The sequence below is a fragment of the Lolium rigidum genome, chromosome 2, assembly GCF_022539505.1.
Source record: "Lolium rigidum isolate FL_2022 chromosome 2, APGP_CSIRO_Lrig_0.1, whole genome shotgun sequence".
NCBI lineage: Eukaryota > Viridiplantae > Streptophyta > Magnoliopsida > Poales > Poaceae > Lolium > Lolium rigidum.
In genome coordinates, this window is record NC_061509.1 from 70,209,084 (window position 1) to 70,227,893 (window position 18,810).

General features: G+C 42.0%; 1 protein-coding gene across 1 annotated transcript; it reads left to right on the plus strand.

Moving 5' to 3' along the window:
* Positions 1–9,561: 9,561 nt before the first annotated feature.
* Positions 9,562–12,404, plus strand: LOC124689856 (putative F-box protein At3g44060). Its single transcript, XM_047223316.1, has 3 exons — positions 9,562–10,560; positions 11,751–11,894; positions 12,015–12,404. The coding sequence occupies exons 1-3, from the start codon at positions 9,562–9,564 to the stop codon at positions 12,402–12,404; spliced, it is 1,533 nt and encodes a 510-aa protein (XP_047079272.1).
* Positions 12,405–18,810: the final 6,406 nt, after the last annotated feature.

Below are 18,810 nucleotides of genomic sequence, written 5' to 3' on the forward strand. Positions count from 1 at the left end.
TTAGGAAAACCTCAATCCCAAAACTTAAAGTTTATATTTAAAAAAAGTCAAACCAAGTAAAGTTTGACAAAAAAAAATTAGAAAAATTTATCAACAAATATGATATTTTGTAGACATCATATGAAAATATATTTCATTATCTATCTGATGATATTGAATTTGTATTTAGCATGTTAATGATTTGTGATTAAAACTTAATCAAACTTGATATAGTTTGATTTTCTAAAAATAATATAAGGCTTAATCTGTATGGAGGATCAATGGACCGTGGCAAAGAAGTCCTTAAGAAGTACACATGAAATTTACCCTTTTTATGATGGTCCGAAGGCATTGACAGATGACATATCATCATCGTCCACATCTCTTGTCTTAGCGACATCACAAGATCATTTTATCATGAGTCTACTAGCGGAAAGACAATTTAAGAAAAGCAATTTACAAAAACAAAGCATTGTAGTAACAAAACATATCAATGGAACAATGTGTAGTAATACAAACAAACATGGAAGGGGGCGGCCGAGTATGCAAAATCATGTCCTAATAGTCTTAGAAGATCCTTACTGCCAAAACCAATGGGAGAGATGATACGTCTCAAACGTATCTATAATTTCTTATGTTCCATGCTACTTTTATGATGATACTCACATGTTTTATACACACTTTATGTTATTATTATGCATTTTCCGGCACTAACCTATTGACGAGATGCCGAAGAGCCAATTGCTGTTTTCTGCTGTTTTTGGTTTCAGAAATCCTACAAAGGAAATATTCTCGGAATTGGACGAAATCAACGCCCAGGGTCTTATTTTTCCACGAAGCTTCAGAAGACCGAAAGGGTTATGAAGTGGGGCGACGAGGCACCGCCACCATAGGGCCGCGCGGCTAGAGGGGGGCCCGCGCCGCCCTATGGGGTGGGCCCCTCGTCAGCCCTCCGACTCCGCCCTTCCGCCTACTTAAAGCCTTCGTCGCGAAACCCTCTGTACCGAGAGCCACGATACGGAAAACCTTACTGAGACGCCGCCGCCGCCAATCCCATCTCGGGGGATTCAGCAGATCGCCTCCGGCACCCTACCGGAGAGGGGAATCATCTCCCGGAGGACTCTTCATCACCATGATCGCCTCCGGATTGATGTGTGAGTAGTTCATCTTTGGACTATGGGTCCATAGCAGTAGCTAGATGGTTGTCTTCTCCTCATTGTGCTATCATGTTAGATCTTGTGAGCTGCCTATCATGATCAAGATCATCTATTTGTAATGCTACATGTTATGTTTGTTGGGATCCGATGAATATTGAATACTATGTCAAGTTGATTATCAATCTATCATATATGTTGTTTATGTTCTTGCATGCTCTCTGTTGCTAGTAGAGGCTCGGCCAAGTTGATACTTGTAACTCCAAGAGGGAGTATTTATGCTCGATAGTGGGTTCATGCCTCCATTGAATGCGGGACGATGTGACGAAAGTTCTAAGGTTGTGGATGTCTTGTTGCCACTAGGGATAAAACATCAATGCTTTGTCTAAGGATATTTGTGTTGATTACATTACGCACCATACTTAATGCAATTGTCCGTTGTTTGCAACTTAATACTGGAAGGGGTTCGGATGATAACCTCGAAGGTGGACTTTTTAGGCATAGATGCATGCTGGATAGCGGTCTATGTACTTTGCCGTAATGCCCTGATTAAATCTCATAGTACTCATCGTGATATATGTATGTGCATTGTTATGCCTTCTTTATTTGTCAATTGCCCAATTGTAATTTGTTCACCCAACATGCTATTTATCTTATGGGAGAGACACCACTAGTGAACTGTGGACCCCGGTCCATTCTTTACATCCGAAATACAATCTATCGCAATACTTGTTCTTTACTTGTTCTTCGCAAACAAATATCATCTTCCACACTATACATTTAATCCTTTGTTTACAGCAAGCCGGTGAGATTGACAACCTCACTGTTACGTTGGGGCAAAATACTTTGATTGTGTTGTGCAGGTTCCACGTTGACGCCGGAATCCCTGGTGTTGCGCCGCACTACACTCCGCCACTAACAACCTTCACGTGTTCCTTGACTCCTACTGGTTCGATAACCTTGGTTTCTTACTGAGGGATTGCTGCTGTAAGCATCACACCTTCCTCTTGGGGTTCCCAACGGACGTGTGTCTTGCACGCTATCAAGCTCTTTTTCTGGCGCCGTTGCCGGGGATCTGAAGAAAATTTACACCACATAGATTTCTAATTCCCACGTCAACTGCACGCCAGCAGCTCTTTTTCTGGCGCCATTGCCGGGAAGATCAAGACACGCTGCAAGGGGAGTCTCTCACATCCAATCTCTTTACTTTGTTTTTGTCTCGCTTTACTTTATTTTATTTACTTCTTTGTTTGCTCTCTATATCAAAAATACAAAAAAATTAGTTGCTAGCTTTACTTTATTTACTGTCTTGTTTGCATTCTTCATATTAAAACACAAAAAAATTAGTAACTTGCATTTACTTTATTTACCTTTTGTTTATTTCATCATGTTTCCTCCTAAGTTCACTCTTAAAGACATACCGGTAGGACAAGGGTCTATCATTGGAAGAGATAATATAGAAGCATTTTTCACTCATGTTAGTATGGTTGAAGATTTTGAAGATAGACACTTGGTAGAACTTGCTCCTACTTATGAAGTTGCTGCCGCTTCTTTAGTACACATGTTGGAAGCTAGATTTGTTAATCTCAACCCCATAATGCAACATATGTTTCTTACACTCTGTGATATGGAGGAAGGAGAAAAAAAAGATTTTGTCTTAGAAACCGTTCTTAAAGAATTTGGTGATGTAGCAAGAGAAGCTAGAAAAGTCTTTATTAAATATAAGATGCTTGGCCTCTATACCAATTTTGCTAATACCCTTGAAAAAATGGAAAAAGATAGATTAAAGTACACTAATAAAGTTAATTGTGAAGGGGAGATTAAGACATCAATACCTTGCAAGCTCCTAGGAATGTTCGAGGCACTAGAAAAGAATTATGATTGGATTGTTCCTGAAAATTTGTTTGATGAGAATAGCAAGCCTAAGAATAATGAAAAAGGGGCCTCTGAAACTTACATAGACAAGATACAATGCATAGTTGAGGAAACTCCAAACCCCTCTGTGAATGCTTCATCTCTTGATGTTACTTGATTCACACTTTCTGCGCCTAGCTGAAAGGCGTTAAAGAAAAGCGCTTATGGGAGACAACCCATTATTTTACTACAGCACTTTTGTTTTATATTTTAGTCTTGGAAGTTGTTACTACTGTAGCAACCTCTCCTTATCTTTATTTTATTGCATTGTTGTGCCAAGTAAAGTCTTTGATAGTAATGTTGATACTAGATTTGGATTACTGCGCAGAAACAGATTTCTTACTGTCACGAAATTGAGCAACCCCTTCTGTAGGAAATTTAGAAAAATATGCCAATTTACGTGCGTGATCCTCATATATGTACGCAACTTTCATTCAATTTGAGCATTTTCATCTGAGCAAGTTAAGTGCCCCAGAAAAATTCGTCTTTACGGACTGTTCTGTTTTGACAGATTCTGCCTTTTATTTCGCATTGCCTGTTTTGCTATGTTTGATGGATTTCTTTGTTCCATTAACTTTCGGTAGCTTTGTGCAATGTCCAGAAGTGTTAAGAATGATTATGTCACCTCTGAATATATGAATTTTCAATTATGCACTAACCCTCTAATGAGTTTGTTTTGAGTTTGGTGTGGAGGAAGTTTTCAAGGGTCAAGAGAGGAGGATGATACAATATGATCAAGAAGAGTGAAAAGTCTAAGCTTGGGGATGCCCCCGTGGTTCATCCCTGCATATTTTAAGAAGACTCAAGCATCTAAGCTTGGGGATGCTCAAGGCATCCCTTCTTCATCGACAACTTATCAGGTCACGTCTAGTGAAACTATATTTTTATTCCGTCACATCTTATGTGCTTTACTTGGAGCGTCTGTTTGTTTCTGTTTTTCTTTTTGTTTTTGTTTGAATAAAATCGGATCCTAGCATTCCTTGTATGGGAGAGAGACACGCTCCGCTGTTGCATATGAACACGTATGTTCTTAGCTTTACTTTTAATGTTCATGACGAAGGTTGAAACTGTTTCGTTCATTGTTATATGGTTGGAAACAGAAAATGCTACATGTGGTAATTGGTATAATGTCTTGAATAATTTGATACTTGGCAATTGTTGTGCTCATATAGATCATGTTTAAGATCTTGCATCATGTACTTTGTACCCATTAATGAAGAACTACATAGAGCTTGTTAAAATTTGGTTTGCATGATTGGTTTCTCTAGAGTCTAGATATTTTCTGGTTAAGGTGTTTGAACAACAAGGAGACAGCATAGAGTCTTATAATGCTTGTAATATGTTCTTATGTAAGTTTTGCTGTACCGTTTTATACTTGAGTTTGCTTCAAACAACCTTGCTACCCCAAAGCCTTGTATTGAGAGGAATTCTTCTCGTGCATCCAAATCCTTGAGCCAAAAACCATGCCATTTGTGTCCACCATACCTACCTACTACATGGTATTTCTCTGCCATTCCAAAGTACATTACTTGAGTGCTACCTTTAAAAATTCTATTCTTTGCCTTTGCAATATATAGCTCATGGGAAAATAGCCTTAAAAACTATTGTGGTGAAGAATATGTAGCTATGTATTTTATTTCTTATAAGTTTCTTGTTGAACGGTAACCATGTTTCTGGGGACGCCATCAACTTTTACACCTTTGTTGAATATCATGTGAGTTGCTATTTATGTTCGTCTTGTCTGAAGTAAGGGCGATTTTCATGATCAAATGGTTTGAGTATGCATATTGTTAGAGAAGAACATTGGGCCGCTAACTAAAGTCATGAATCATGTTGGAAGTTTCAGTTTGGACAATTAATCCTCAATCTCTTATGAGAATATTATCTGTTGATGAATGCTTATGCATTAAAGAGGAGTCCATTATCTGTTGTCTATGTTGTCCCGGTATGGATGTCTAATTTGAGAATAATCAAAAAGCGAGAAATCCAATGCGAACTTTCTCCTTAGACCTTTGTACAGGCGGCATAGAGGTACCCCTTTGTGACACTTGGTTGAAACATATGTTATGCAATGATAATCCGTGTTAATCCAAGCTAATTAGGACAAGGTGCGAACACTATTAGTAATCTATGCATGAGGCTTGCAACTTATAGGATATCTTATACATAACACATATGATTTATTACTATCGTTGATAAAATTGTTTCTATGTTTTCAAAATGAAAAGCTCTAGCACAAAAATAGTAATCCATGCTTCCCTCTGCGAAGGGCCATTCTTTTACGTTATTGTTGAGTCAGTTTACCTACTTCTTTTTATCTTAGAAGCAAACACTTGTGTAAACCGTGTGCATTGATTCTTACATATTTACCTATTGCACTTGTTATATTACTTTGTGTTGACAATTATCCATGAGATAAATATGTTGAAGTTGAAAGCAATCGCTGAAATTTATATCTTACTTTGTGTTGTTTCAAAGCTTTCTACTAAGAATTTATTGCTTTATGAGTTAACTGTTATGCAAGTCTTATTGATGCTTGTCTTGAAAGTACTATTCATGAAAAGTCTTTGCTATATGATTCAGTTGTTTACTCATTGTCTTTACCATTGCTTCGAATCGCTTCATTCATCTCATGTGCTTTACAATAGTATTGATCAAGATTATGATAGCATGTCACTTCGAAATTATCCTTGTTATCGTTTACCTACTCGAGGGCGAGTAGGAACTAAGCTTGGGGATGCTTGATACGTCTCAAATGTATCTATAATTTCTTATGTTCCATGCTACTTTTATGATGATACTCACATGTTTTATACACACTTTATGTCATTATTATGCATTTTCCGGCACTAACCTATTGACGAGATGCCGAAGAGCCGACTGTCGCTTTCTCGCTATTTTTGGTTTCAGAAATCCTACAAAGGAAATATTCTCGGAATTGGACGAAATCAACGCCCAGGGTCTTATTTTTCCACGAAGCTTCCAGAAGACCGAAAGGGTTACGAAGTGGGGCGACGAGGCGCCGCCACCATAGGGCCGCGCGGCCAGAGGGAGGGCCGCGCCGCCCTATGGGGTGGGCCCCTCGTCAGCCCTCCGACTCCGCCCTTCCGCCTACTTAAAGCCTTCGTCGCGAAACCCTCTATACCGAGAGCCACGATACGGAAAACCTTACTGAGACGCCGCCGCCGCCAATCCCATCTCGGGGGATTCGAGAGATCGCCTCCGGCACCTCGCCGGAGAGGGGAATCATCTCCCGGGGGACTCTTCATCACCATGATCGCCTCCGGATTGATGTGTGAGTAGTTCATCTTTGGACTATGGGTCCATAGCAGTAGCTAGATGGTTGTCTTCTCCTCATTGTGCTATCATGTTAGATCTTGTGAGCTGCCTATCATGATCAAGATCATCTATTTGTAATGCTACATGTTGTGTTTGTTGGGATCCGATGAATATTGAATACTATGTCAAGTTGATTATCAATCTATCATATATGCTGTTTATGTTCTTGCATGCTCCCGTTGCTAGTAGAGGCTCTGGCCAAGTTGATACTTGTAACTCCAAGAGGGAGTATTTATGCTCGATAGTGGGTTCATGCCTCCATTGAATCTGGGACAGGTGATGAGAAAGTTCTAAGGTTGTGGATGTGTTGTTGCCACTAGGGATAAAACATCAATGCTTTGTCTAAGGATATTTGTGTTGATTACATTACACACCATACTTAATGCAATTGTCCGTTGTTTGCAACTTAATACCGGAAGGGGTTCGGATGATAACTCTGAAGGTGGACTTTTTAGGCATAGATGCATGTCTGGATAGCGGTCTATGTACTTTGTCGTAATGCCTCGATTAAATCTCATAGTACTCATCGTGATATATGTATGTGCATTGTTATGCCTTCTTTATTTGTCAATTGCCCAACCGTAATTTGTTCACCCAACATGCTATTTATCTTATGAGAGAGACACCACTAGTGAACTGTGGACCCCGGTCCATTCTTTACATCTGAAATACAATCTACTGCAATACTTGTTCTTTACTGTTCTTCGCAAACAAATATCATCTTCCACACTATACATTTAATCCTTTGTTTACAGCAAGCCGGTGAGATTGATAACCTCACTGTTACGTTGGGGCAAAGTACTTTGATTGTGTTGTGCAGGTTCCACGTTGGCGCCGGAATCCCTGGTGTTGCGCCGCACTACACTCCGCCACCAACAACCTTCACGTGTTCCTTGACTCCTACTGGTTCGATAACCTTGGTTTCTTACTGAGGAAAAACTTGCTGCTGTACGCATCACACCTTCCTCTTGGGGTTCCCAACGGACGTGTGTCTTGCACGCTATCAAGAGAACACCAAAGGCGGGCTTCATCAAGTTAAAGCGAGGCTTACTGTGTAAATTTCACAACCATTTTTCCAGTGAAAAATATGTGACAATAAAAATAAAAATGACCATGAACAATATTTGTAAAATATAAAACACTTTTTTGAACAACCATGAACAATTTCAAAATAACACGTGAATTTTTTTAAATGAGTGAACATTTTTTAATTCGTGAAATATTTTTGAACCCTCTTAATATTTTTCTGAATCAATGAACATTTTCTTAATCTCATGGAATTATTCATTTAACCACGTGAATATATTTTGGACAATGTTTTTAGAATAAAATCATGAACAATTATTTGAACTGCCATGAACATTTTCTCTAAATTGTAAGTATTTATTTAAACCCATTAACGGATCATGTAATCGTGTGAACAATGTTTTTAAAATAGGCGAGCATTTTATAAAGTGAACTTTTTGGAAACAATGGATATTCTTTAAATCATGTGAATGTACCTTTTCCTAATCCCGCGAAACTATATTTTGACCAATGAATGTTTTCGAACCAATAAACTTTCTCGCGATCACTCCTGAATAATTTTAGAAAAGCTGTGAATTTTTGTTCATATGGTGAATCTTTTATGAATCTCCTGCAAGTAATTTTGCGAACCTTGGACTTTTTAGAAAACCATGAATATTTTTTTGAACCAGCGTGAACATATTTTTCAAAATCCTTTAATATTAATTTAAATAGTTATCATTTTTGAAAACTCGTGAAAAAAAATTCAAAACATGAACAATTTAAAAAAATCATAAACATGTTTTTACACATGAATTTTTTTTCAAGACATGGACATATTTTTAATATAAAAGAAATACAAATGTAATGGAAAGAAAAATCTGAACTTTGTTATAAATATTTTTAAAAAATGGAAAAAGGGGAAAAGAACAGAAAAGAAAAGGAAAAAGGAAACATAAACACATCGGTTGCCCTTCAAGGTCTGGTCCATGTTATTCATGCGGACCCTGTCCTCAGCGTCCCATCCATCAAACCAAGTGTTGTTATTGGAGCCAATGAAATCGCTGCTGTGGCGCCATCAGGATGAACTGGTACAGAGGCATAGACGGTCCAGCCGGATAACGGCGAACAGCCAAACTGAACCGCCGCCTTGACAGGCACGGTGGCCACCAATGACAGCAGGACATATCATACGGCCATGACGCCGACGATCACAGACTGTGGGACGCTCGCGTCTCCTCGCAATCTTACAGAAAGCAGTGTTCCGTGTTTCGTGTGTGTTACGAGCATCAGGCTAAGATTCAAGTGTTCTTAATTCAGTAGTACCAAATTGGCACTGCACCGTCAGCTTACAGAGCTCCGCCGCTGTGCAGCAAAAGGCCAAAGAATATGGTCAGTCATATGGTTATACTAACTCATCTGCATCATAAACAACATCAAATAGTCTTGTTACCCGACAATCTACAAAAGGAACAATCCAAACCTGTAATAGCAGATTTAATTATAAACGAGTCTAAAATAGTAGATTTAATTAAAAAAGTATATAAAAGAGTGGATCAACTAAATGATATAAATGAACGACTATGAAACTTTTTGAACTGAAGCTAGGGTTACTCAAGTTTATCGAATTTGGGGTGTGCGCGGTAGTTGATTTATTTCAGTGTTAAGAAGGAGCACCCTAGAATCGCAAAGAAAGACATGTAATTCTTGATGATAGTGCCGCCTCGCTAAAAGTGCTTTGTGGTGTCGCAACACAGAGTCATATCATCATGGATGTCATATCATCATGGATGATTCACTAGAGGCGTTTTATTTTTCTCTCCCGGTGCAACGCACGGGCACTTTTGCTAGTATTTTTAAAAAATGGAAAAAGGGGAAAAGAACAGAAAAGAAAAGGAAAAAGGAAACATAAAGAAACCAAAAAAAAAGAAGAAAAACTGAAAAAGAAAAACCAGCGGAAAAAACAACGATCGGAAAAAACCAGGGAAGGCTACCTTTTTGAAATGGGCTAGGCCCAGATAACTAACGGAACCATTCCTCGGTTTCCTTCATTTCCAATTTCCGTTGACCGGTCGGTCTTCGTTTCGTGACCCCTCCTTGGCCCCGTCGCCGTCGCCAAAAACCCTACTCCTAGCTCTGCGGCGACCGGCGGCCGGCGGCAACTATCAGCATGTCGGTGCACGGGCTGCCAACGGAGAAGATGAGCCCCGTCGAAGAAGTGATGCTGATTTTCCTCTACGGCTACCTCCCCTCGCCGCCCGTCTCCACATCCCCGTCCCTCTGCTGCGCCGCCGCCGCCGACGACAAGAACGACCACGTCAGCCGCCTCCCCGATAATCTCCTCCGCCGCGTGGTCTCCCTCCTTCCAGCCAAGGACGGCGCGCGCACCGCCGTGCTCTCCTCGCGCTGGCGCGGCATCTGGCGCTCCGCCCCGACCGTCCTCGTCGACACCCACCTCCTCCCCTCGGGAGACGGCGAGCGTCGGCCCGCCCGCGCCAGCGCCGTCTCGCGCGCAGTCACCGCCGCCGTCTCCGCCGTCCTCGAGTCGCATCCTGGGCCATTCCCCTTCGTTAGCCTCACCTGCAGCTTCATGATGGACGGCGCCCACAGCGGCCTGCTCGAGCGCTGGTTCCAGCTCCTCGCCACCAAAGGCGTCGACGAGCTCGTCTTCGTCAATCGCTCCTGGCCCCCCTCCCGCGCCCTGCCGCTCCCTTCCTCGCTCTTCAGCTGCGCCTCCCTCTGCCGGCTCTTCATCGGGGCCTGGGTGTTCCCGGACACCGCCGCCCTCCCACGCGGCACGGCCTTCCCCAACCTTCGTCACCTCGTTCTTGGCTGCGTCGCCATCAAGGACTACGACCTGGAGTTCGTGCTCGCCGCCAGCCCCGTACTGGAGGTCCTCACGGTCACCGGAAGCCTCACACCGTTGCGTGCTCGTCTCACCAGCCACAGCCTACGGTGCGTGCAGCTCTGCTTGTCCACCCTCGAGGAGGTCGCCTTGGTGGACGCCCCGAGCCTAGAGCGTCTCTTCATCTACAAAAATTGGAACGAGCGCCATGGTCTCAGCAATGTTAAGACGACAGTCAAGATTGGCCATGCCCCTAAGCTGCGTGTGCTGGGATACCTGGAGCCGGGAGTGCACGTGCTGCAGATTAGCAACACCATCATCGAGGTATGTGCATCGTCATGTCCTCCACTCTATCTCAAATTTTATGTTTTTCATGATATGGACGGAGCAAGGTCGAGTCTGTGCGAAGGAGTCAAATGCTAACAGGCAACAATGTTCTGAAACTCAGTTTACTCAGTCAATAGTCGTAGTTGTGCGGCACGAGTATTAGTAAAAGCGAGTAATTAACAGGATAGACCGAACTTCTGGGCAGTTACTTGGGAAATCAGTTACCTGTCTGTGTAATACAAGGTTGCCTATTTAGAATTTAGAACATTGCTAATCATACTTTTGCCTTACGATGATATGGGTTGATGGGTGAAACTTATTGTCTGCAATTTGCCATGCATTTTTGCTGATTTGCAGTTTACAGAACATATATCTCATTAATATTTCGATACTTATTTCTTCTACAATTAATAGTTCCTCGGAGGTAATGTAGGTTTTTTGTTATACTATCTCTTTACCTATTATTATGGAGTGTTAAAAGTAAGTATAAATAAGTACAATCTGATTGTGCTTCAAAGTAACATACATCATCTGCATATGTGTTACTAGTGAATAGTTTATTTTAGTATTCGTATTGCTAGTTTCTTTCATACCACTGAATTGGAATATATAGTGAGGGTGTTGGAAACGCATGTTATCATCGCACTATCCTAACATAACAAATTGTTTTCTTTAATTTTTAAATTACGTTGCTCTGTACTTGTTCAATTATTTGGAGATATTTGTAACTCCAGAAGCTTGTTTTGTTGAATATTATTTTAATGTTTGGTTTCTATTTTTTAAGAATCTAAATTCTATAAATTTGCTTACTATTATTTTTATGTTTTTATTTGGTATGGCACATAGATCAACAATATATACATCTTTCATATTTTTAATCGTAGCGTTTAATGCATAGTGCTTGTTTACACCTGATTGGCAAGTTGTGAGCTCTTACCTTACACGGTGATAACCAGTGGATCATCCAAAATGGATGGTCCTAAATAAGTCGCATGAGCCTAAGAAACTATATACATTAATCTGCTATTCTAAATAGATGAATCGAGTAAAAGGCGAGTACCTAGTCGATCACCTTATATCACTACATCTAGGCTGGTAAGGTGACCGAGCAAGTAACCTCTGGCGAATTTTAGAAGATTTGTTGCCAATGGTGTCTGATTGATTTGTGCTCTATTGGTACATGGAAGGCTGGAACAAAGGCGAGTATGCACACCACTGTGCCAAGTGTCCAGATGTTGGCTGTGCAACTGCAGTTTGCATTCTGCAGTGAAGTTGAGATGCTTCCCAGCTTCCTCAGATGCTTTCCTAGCGTTGAGACGTTGGTTGTCGAGGTAACACCCCCTCGCGTCGTCCTTCCATTAGCATTTGTATCATCATCACTATATTGCATAAGATCGCTGCTTCATTATCACCACTATGTGCACCTCAACTGTTCGCTGATTTAATTGCAGTCTCGGGCACATCGTGAAACCCTTATCAACCTTCATTTTAAGATCTGGCAGCAGGCGAGTCCCATTGAATGTGTCCGGTCGCACCTCAAGACTCTGGCTTTCCATGAGCTACAAGGGAAGCATAATGAGTTTGCTTTTCTTAAGTTCATTGCGGAGAATGCGCGGAGGCTGGAGAGGATGTTCATTTTGATAAAAAATGAACTATCTTACACTGAGAGGCAAGTGGTGGCTGCCGGAGTAGGGTCTCTTTATTGTGCTAACTGGGCCAGCAGAGACTGCAACGTTCAATATAAGATCAGTAGCTTGCCTGTAGGATGTAGTACCTGGAGCCTCCCAAGGGGATCAGATTTGTTCCTTGATGATCCTTTTGAAGCCTTCCGTGAAGAGTAGGCGTTGTTGTGCTCTAGCAAGTGTTGTGTCGCAGTGTTTTGGGTGTTGGAATGTGTTCTCGGAAGACTGGACAGAGTTGTATTTTGTTGACAGAGTTCGGTTGGACAGGGTTCTACTTCCAGTAGCTAATTTATTTGCTAAATTTTATACTGTTATGTAATGTATATTCTATGGAGAGTCTGCCTTCTGCTCTTGCTATCTGAATGACAGACTGTCAGTTGGTCAGGGTTCTACTCCGAGTAGCTGATTTATTTGCTAAATTATACTGTATGTAATGTACTTCTTTGGAGAGTCTGTCTTGCCTTGTTGCTATCTGAATGACAGACTGGTATCAACAATTTCACGTGCTTTCGGTGTAGAAACTCAATTCGGCTCCGGGGTGCGTATGATCACTCTACCATAAAAACATATTTCCGAGTGTTAAAAATTTTGACAAATTGTTGTGCATGTACATCTACATAATATATGTGTGTTCGTCAAGTTTCACGAAAAAATGATATTTTTTGTAGTCTACGTGAAAAAGAGAAAATTTATCTTGTGACAAGTCTTTGTTTTAGCACCGAATTTTGTCCTTTTTACACACGCCACACGACAAGTCAATTTTTCATGGAACGACTTTGTGAGCGTATAGCACATGAAGATGTACGTGCGAATTTTTTTTTCAATTTTTTTGACATTTCAAAATATGTCTAACATGCATTTCAAAATAAAGAGAGCATACACTTCCATGTGCCAAAACATCACTCCCCCTTTCGGTGGTGCTATATTAAGAGATTGTGTGCAAAGTACTTGGGTCCATTCCGGTAGTGGTAGTAGCAGTGAACGAATTGTTTCTAAACTATGTTGTATTTTTCTTACTAAATTACCAATATGGCTCTCTGTTCTTCAATGTTTCTGGATACGAAAAAGTTACAACACACCAGACATATCTTTTGTACACAGTTATATTGGACAGGCCGGGCTCGTTTTGGACGCTTACAATTCTTGTGGAGTAAAGATGGGTAAATGATCAAACTGAGTATCTACTGCTTAACTAAAGAACAGATCATGTCAATTCTTCACAGATCAAACAAATTTAGGATTGACTTTTTTTTACCGGAACTGCGGGGCTTACGCCAGCCTGGACAACTTTATAAACTGCCCATTACAAGTTTTTGGAGGACAACGAAGAGAAAACAATAGACAAGAAGCTCAGGGGGGATCATAAACATTAAGAAGAGACGAAGAGGTCGCAATAGTGCCTAACATCTTCAACACAGCGTTTAGCAACCATGGAGAGGTCTTCATCGATACCATTGCCGACTAGGGCATTCCTCCACTTCCAGATGTCCCATGCAATAGCAGTATTCAATGTGATTCAAAGTTTTGTCAGTGAAGCAGCAGCAGGTCATCGAAGGTGATGGAGCCTATGGCGGTGAACTGATGTTGAAAGAGGCCCCAGACCTCTCGAGCTCTAAGGCAGCTAAGGAGCAGGTGGTCAGTTTCCTCATCGGAAGGGCGCATAGGGGACGAAGCATAGGAAGACAACATCTGTCAAAAGCCGCGCTCATTGGTGGGGAGGCGTCAACGCAAGATCCTACATTTCGCGGCGGGGGGGGGGGGGGTGACACTTCTCCAGACCCTTGTCGTTTGGTCATCAACCTTATGGCTGAAAGAATTGGTGTAGAAAATTTTGTTTGACAACTTATTGTTAGTGAGGCGGCAGGTGCGAGTGTTCGGAACGTCATGGCGAAGAGCCACACAGGTAAGCTCGGAGGAGAGACAAAGGAGGTTTGTCATGGCTGGGCTGCAGATAGACAAGGCCCAAGGTTGGTGTGAGCCCAAAGCTGAGAACAAAAGATACACAATCGTTGGGACGGATGGAATGGGAGAAGAGGGTTGGGAACCGCACATTAAGAGAAGCCGGTCCAATCCAAAGATCAAGCCAAAAGTCAGTAGAGTTGCCATTGCCAAAGTTCATTTTGGGAACCTGTCTGGAGGAATCGAGCCCAACGAGGATGAGGGTCGAAAAAGTTTAGGATTTGCAATTTCTAAACCATGTGACACAGAACCCTAAAGTATCATTATAGGGGAATGAAGGGCATATACGAAATGAGGAGATTTTACTGGGTGACGTGGCTTACAGATTTTGTATCACACAACTTAACTAATGTAGAAATAGGAGAAAAAATGATTTACATGTCATTTTCCATGTACAGATACAAATTAATAGCAACTATAGCAAATCCTAAAAGTCCATTGATCTAGTCCACATCCAATAAAATTTGTGAGTTATTGTGCCAACTATTTCAAAATTTTCACTGATAATAATTTCCAGGCAAAAAAGTTGAATATTTCTCAACTATAAACACCTGCTAAATACAAACATGATGACCTATTAGATGTAATTTATTTAGTTCTATGCTTATAAGATGTAATTGTTGTGATCGGTTTAAATACAAGTATTATGGTCCATTGCATGTTATATGCTTGATTATAGTTATCAACATCGTGGTTCACTAACAAAAAAAAAAGAGAATCAATCTTATCAATTGGTCTTTGGTTTTTAGTTATGTCTATCGTAATGTTCCTTTTGATGTCGCATTATATGCTTTGCGTACAAATAATGTTGGTTGATATGAATGCTCAACAATTACTCAAAGGAGTCCTGACAAAATCATCATACATTAATTGCATGCTGTGCGTTTTGTGTAGTAGTACTTTTGGTTGGTTGGCACTTCACATAGCGGAATGAATGAGAGCGATAGAGATACATAGATCACTTAGCTCCTCTACACACATATAAGCATGCAACTTCTCATCCTCGTCCCTCCCGCACGCACACACACTTTTGCAGACAACATTTAGAGCAATTACTAGTTTCTGAAGGTTACACACTTACACTTTTCTCTCATTCAATATGACAATCTAATTTTTGTTTTATGCACTTAGAAGCCTACTAGCACAGATGATGAGACCTGAAATTTTAGATGATGTAGGCTTAGGAGGCAACGGGAGGTTATCCAGGAATGAGCTCTTGGAATCTCCCAATGGCAGTAAACCTCACGAGGTCGAAGAGCACAACGTGAGAAAAATGTGGAGAGCATGAGATAAACATAATTTGATCGGGTCAGGGCCCGCATCATGTTTCCGATTGCTACCATGTATCCACAATCCCATGTGCTCAACCTGGTGGTGGTGGAAGAACTTCAGCTTGCAGCTAGATTTTGGGCCTGAATATCGGGTGTTGCGGAGGAAGTACCTGCTGTTTCGTCACGACAAGGTCGCATCTGGCCTTGCTGCGGAGGCTCTGGGGGTGCGGTGGCTTGCTGGTTGGTGTTGCCGGCCGGCGCTACCGCTTGTACAGAAGGTTCTGCGGGAGGGGGCTTAGGTCTTGCGGAAGCTCGCCGGCAACGTCGAAGAAGATGGTGCCTTCTACTTCAGCGCGTAGGGCCTCCGTGGCCCCTTTCTTGGAGGACTTCCGGCTGCTGGCCTTTGCAAAGCTCCCCGGAGCGACGATGGCGGCGGCGTGCCTCCAGTGCGCGGTGTTGGCAGCGGCGGCTGTCTTCCCCCAGGATTTTCTTGTATTTTTCTTGTTTGTTGGGGATGTCTGTACCGGTGTTTCTTCTGAATAAGATCTGGGCTTTATGTCAAATAAAAAACCTGCTGTTTGAGGAAGATATAGAACACATTGGACTGACAGTGAAGCATCGAAAAGCGGAAGCCAAAACTCTCAAGGACCGACCATTCACAGCGTATGATAAGCTTATCGTTCTCCAAGAAACCCTTGTGTATTTCCTCTTATGTCACAGGGAATCCGCTCGTGCTCCTCACACCGGCAAATATGCAACGCCCCAGTTATTTTCATTGGTGCACAAGCAGTGTTGTCTCGTGTGCCTCTGAGTCGATTTTGACAAAACTGACCTATTTTTGATAATAACACACAAAATAACCTATTACGGAAAAGATTGGCAAGTTTGGTATAAGCAATGAAAGCGGAGGACAACTTTACAAGCAATGAAAGCTGAGAACAATTGACGATGATCATTCGCAACTTTGGTATCACGGATATCCTTGCCACTGCATGTATGAATCGATTGGCAAGTTACAATGCTCCATTGCGGCCCTTCTTTGAATGGTCTTGTACGCACAACCCATAAACATCCTTTCTCCTCACACTTAACTGTGCAGTGCACCTTAACATCCGAGTGAACCACCTTGTACGGTCGATGTTACTTAACCGCGTAGTCCTTGGTCCACATTTGAAATTCCAACAAACTTTGAAATTTCACTCCAGGATTAATCCCATACTTTTTAGGTTTTCTATCCTTTTTAGCGGATGCCCTTGGTTCAAGCACTCTACTAATGCCGCCATCAACTATAGCCTTATTCGCAAGGCTGAGATCTCAGAACAATGATGGGCGATGAGCACGGCCTACTACCTTCTTGTGAGTTGTGACTTCTTTAGCTGTTAGCCCATCCTCATCAACATCTTTGTCAGGCCCTTCATCCTCCGAGTCCGATGCATGAGATCACAAATAAGGGAGGTCATGGTCCATGTCCTCCTTTAGGCAATTTGCCTCCACATCACCGACTTCATTCTAACGGAGCCCATGATTCACTTCATCGCCCTAGTAGTCACCACCCTCCGTTTCCTCCTCTTCATATTGGTCATTACGAATCGGGCTCATTGGAGGTTGGCTCATTCAAGTGTCGTACACATCGACACTATGGTACTGAGATGGCTCATCGCGAGCACATGAGGAAGCATGCCGGTTCAAGTCAATGCTCAACCGAGCAACAAACTTCCTTGTGGCAAATACCCCGAGAGACTTATCTTGGGATCCCGCCACAATCTCCTTGTATGCACTCCAATTCAACTCGGAGTCAACGGGCATTATCTTCAACCGATTGTGATGTACAAACCCGGCATTATACCTTCCAATCAATTCACATGCATCAGTTGGTTCCATCCACTTCAAATCGAATCTGATTCTTTCAACAACCTCGACGTAGGTAGGACTAGTGATGGATACCATGACTACCTTCTCTTGGTCAACACACTCGGCATTGCCTTTCAAGAAAGCCGCTTTGTCCACATGATGAACATTCACAATTCTTGCCATCTAAAAAATGACAACAATTCAGATGCATCAAAATCTTTGATAACCCTAACCCTAAGCACCAATTTCAGCACCTAATGTTTCATAACCGTCTAACCAACAACCATTGGTCAATTCATAAGAATTAACCTTTCAAATGGAAGATCTAGGGTTTCATTATTTGTGAAAAAAACACCAAATCCACGAAATTAATTGGACAAAAAGAGAGAGAATTGGGGAGATAACCTCTTGGGCCTAAAGGGAATCAAAATCCACGGAAAAATGCAATAGATTTGAGGGATTTGATGGGGAACTTAAGTGGGGGAGTGAGAGAGAGACCAGTGGTCGGGGTCGGGAGGTGGAAGAAATGATTTGTTTTGATGCTAAGGACAACCCAGAGATGGGCATGACTGTTATTTTCGTCCGAGGGGCATGGGTCAATCGCGGGCTGCGCCAAACTACATAGCAAGACGCCGTTCGGGACGGAGCCAAGCTTCCTAGTAGCGGGTCCCACCAGAATCACTGACCGCCACGTCTATGTGGGCTTGGCGTCGTGGTGGCACGGCGCCGTCCGCGGCCGCGACGGAGCTTGGCTCCGTCTGATACAGAGCCAAATAAAAAATTATTTTGTGAAATCTTTTCTAATCTAGATTATTTCGTGAGTTGTTACCAGAAATAGCTTAGTTTTGCCAAAATCAACGGCCTCTCCCGCCGTCTCCCTATTCTCCTGACGTGAGCTAACTGTGACAGAAGTGACAAAGACTTGTCAAGTTCCCGACCTCCATTACTAACCGTGTCTCCCGGTCGCCCACTTCTTGTCAAGTTTCTGCTTCACTCGCCGCGTCATTGTGATATGTAATTTGACACTCTTTGGGAGAAACAAACAATATTTGTCTGCATCAACTATCAAATGGTGTCTAAACTACATATGTTCTCGTGATTTATAATCTGGAGATGTTACACCGCGATTTATGCTGAACTAGCTTAATTTCAGGTCATGCCTTGCCACATTTGATTTATTCCAGAATTTATAGTTTGATCGGTTGTGCGGGGAGCTGGGCTGCTATGTAAGAGCATCTCTAGCAGATCCCGTGGGCCGCGAAATTTATGACATGCTGGCCAAAAAAGGTTTTTTTTTTTTGCTTATTTCCAAACATATTCGTCGAATATGTGACAAATCTGCAATATTTTAACATCCAAATTCAAACATAACCTTCGCAATCAACCATTAAACATGTGGCACGACAACCATGCGAGCCAAAAAAAGAGACGCGATGCAAATCGATGAAGGATCATGCACCGCCGACCGTCGTCGTGTCGTCGAC

Excerpts from the sequence above, each read along its gene's own strand:
- LOC124689856 (XM_047223316.1), top strand. The coding sequence starts at position 9,562 with ATGTCGGTGCACGGGCTGCCAACGGAGAAGATGAGCCCCGTCGAAGAA. Across the intron at positions 10,561-11,750 it reads TTAGCAACACCATCATCGAG|GCTGGAACAAAGGCGAGTAT; the intron begins GTATGTGCATCG and ends GGTACATGGAAG. Across the intron at positions 11,895-12,014 it reads TTGAGACGTTGGTTGTCGAG|TCTCGGGCACATCGTGAAAC; the intron begins GTAACACCCCCT and ends ATTTAATTGCAG.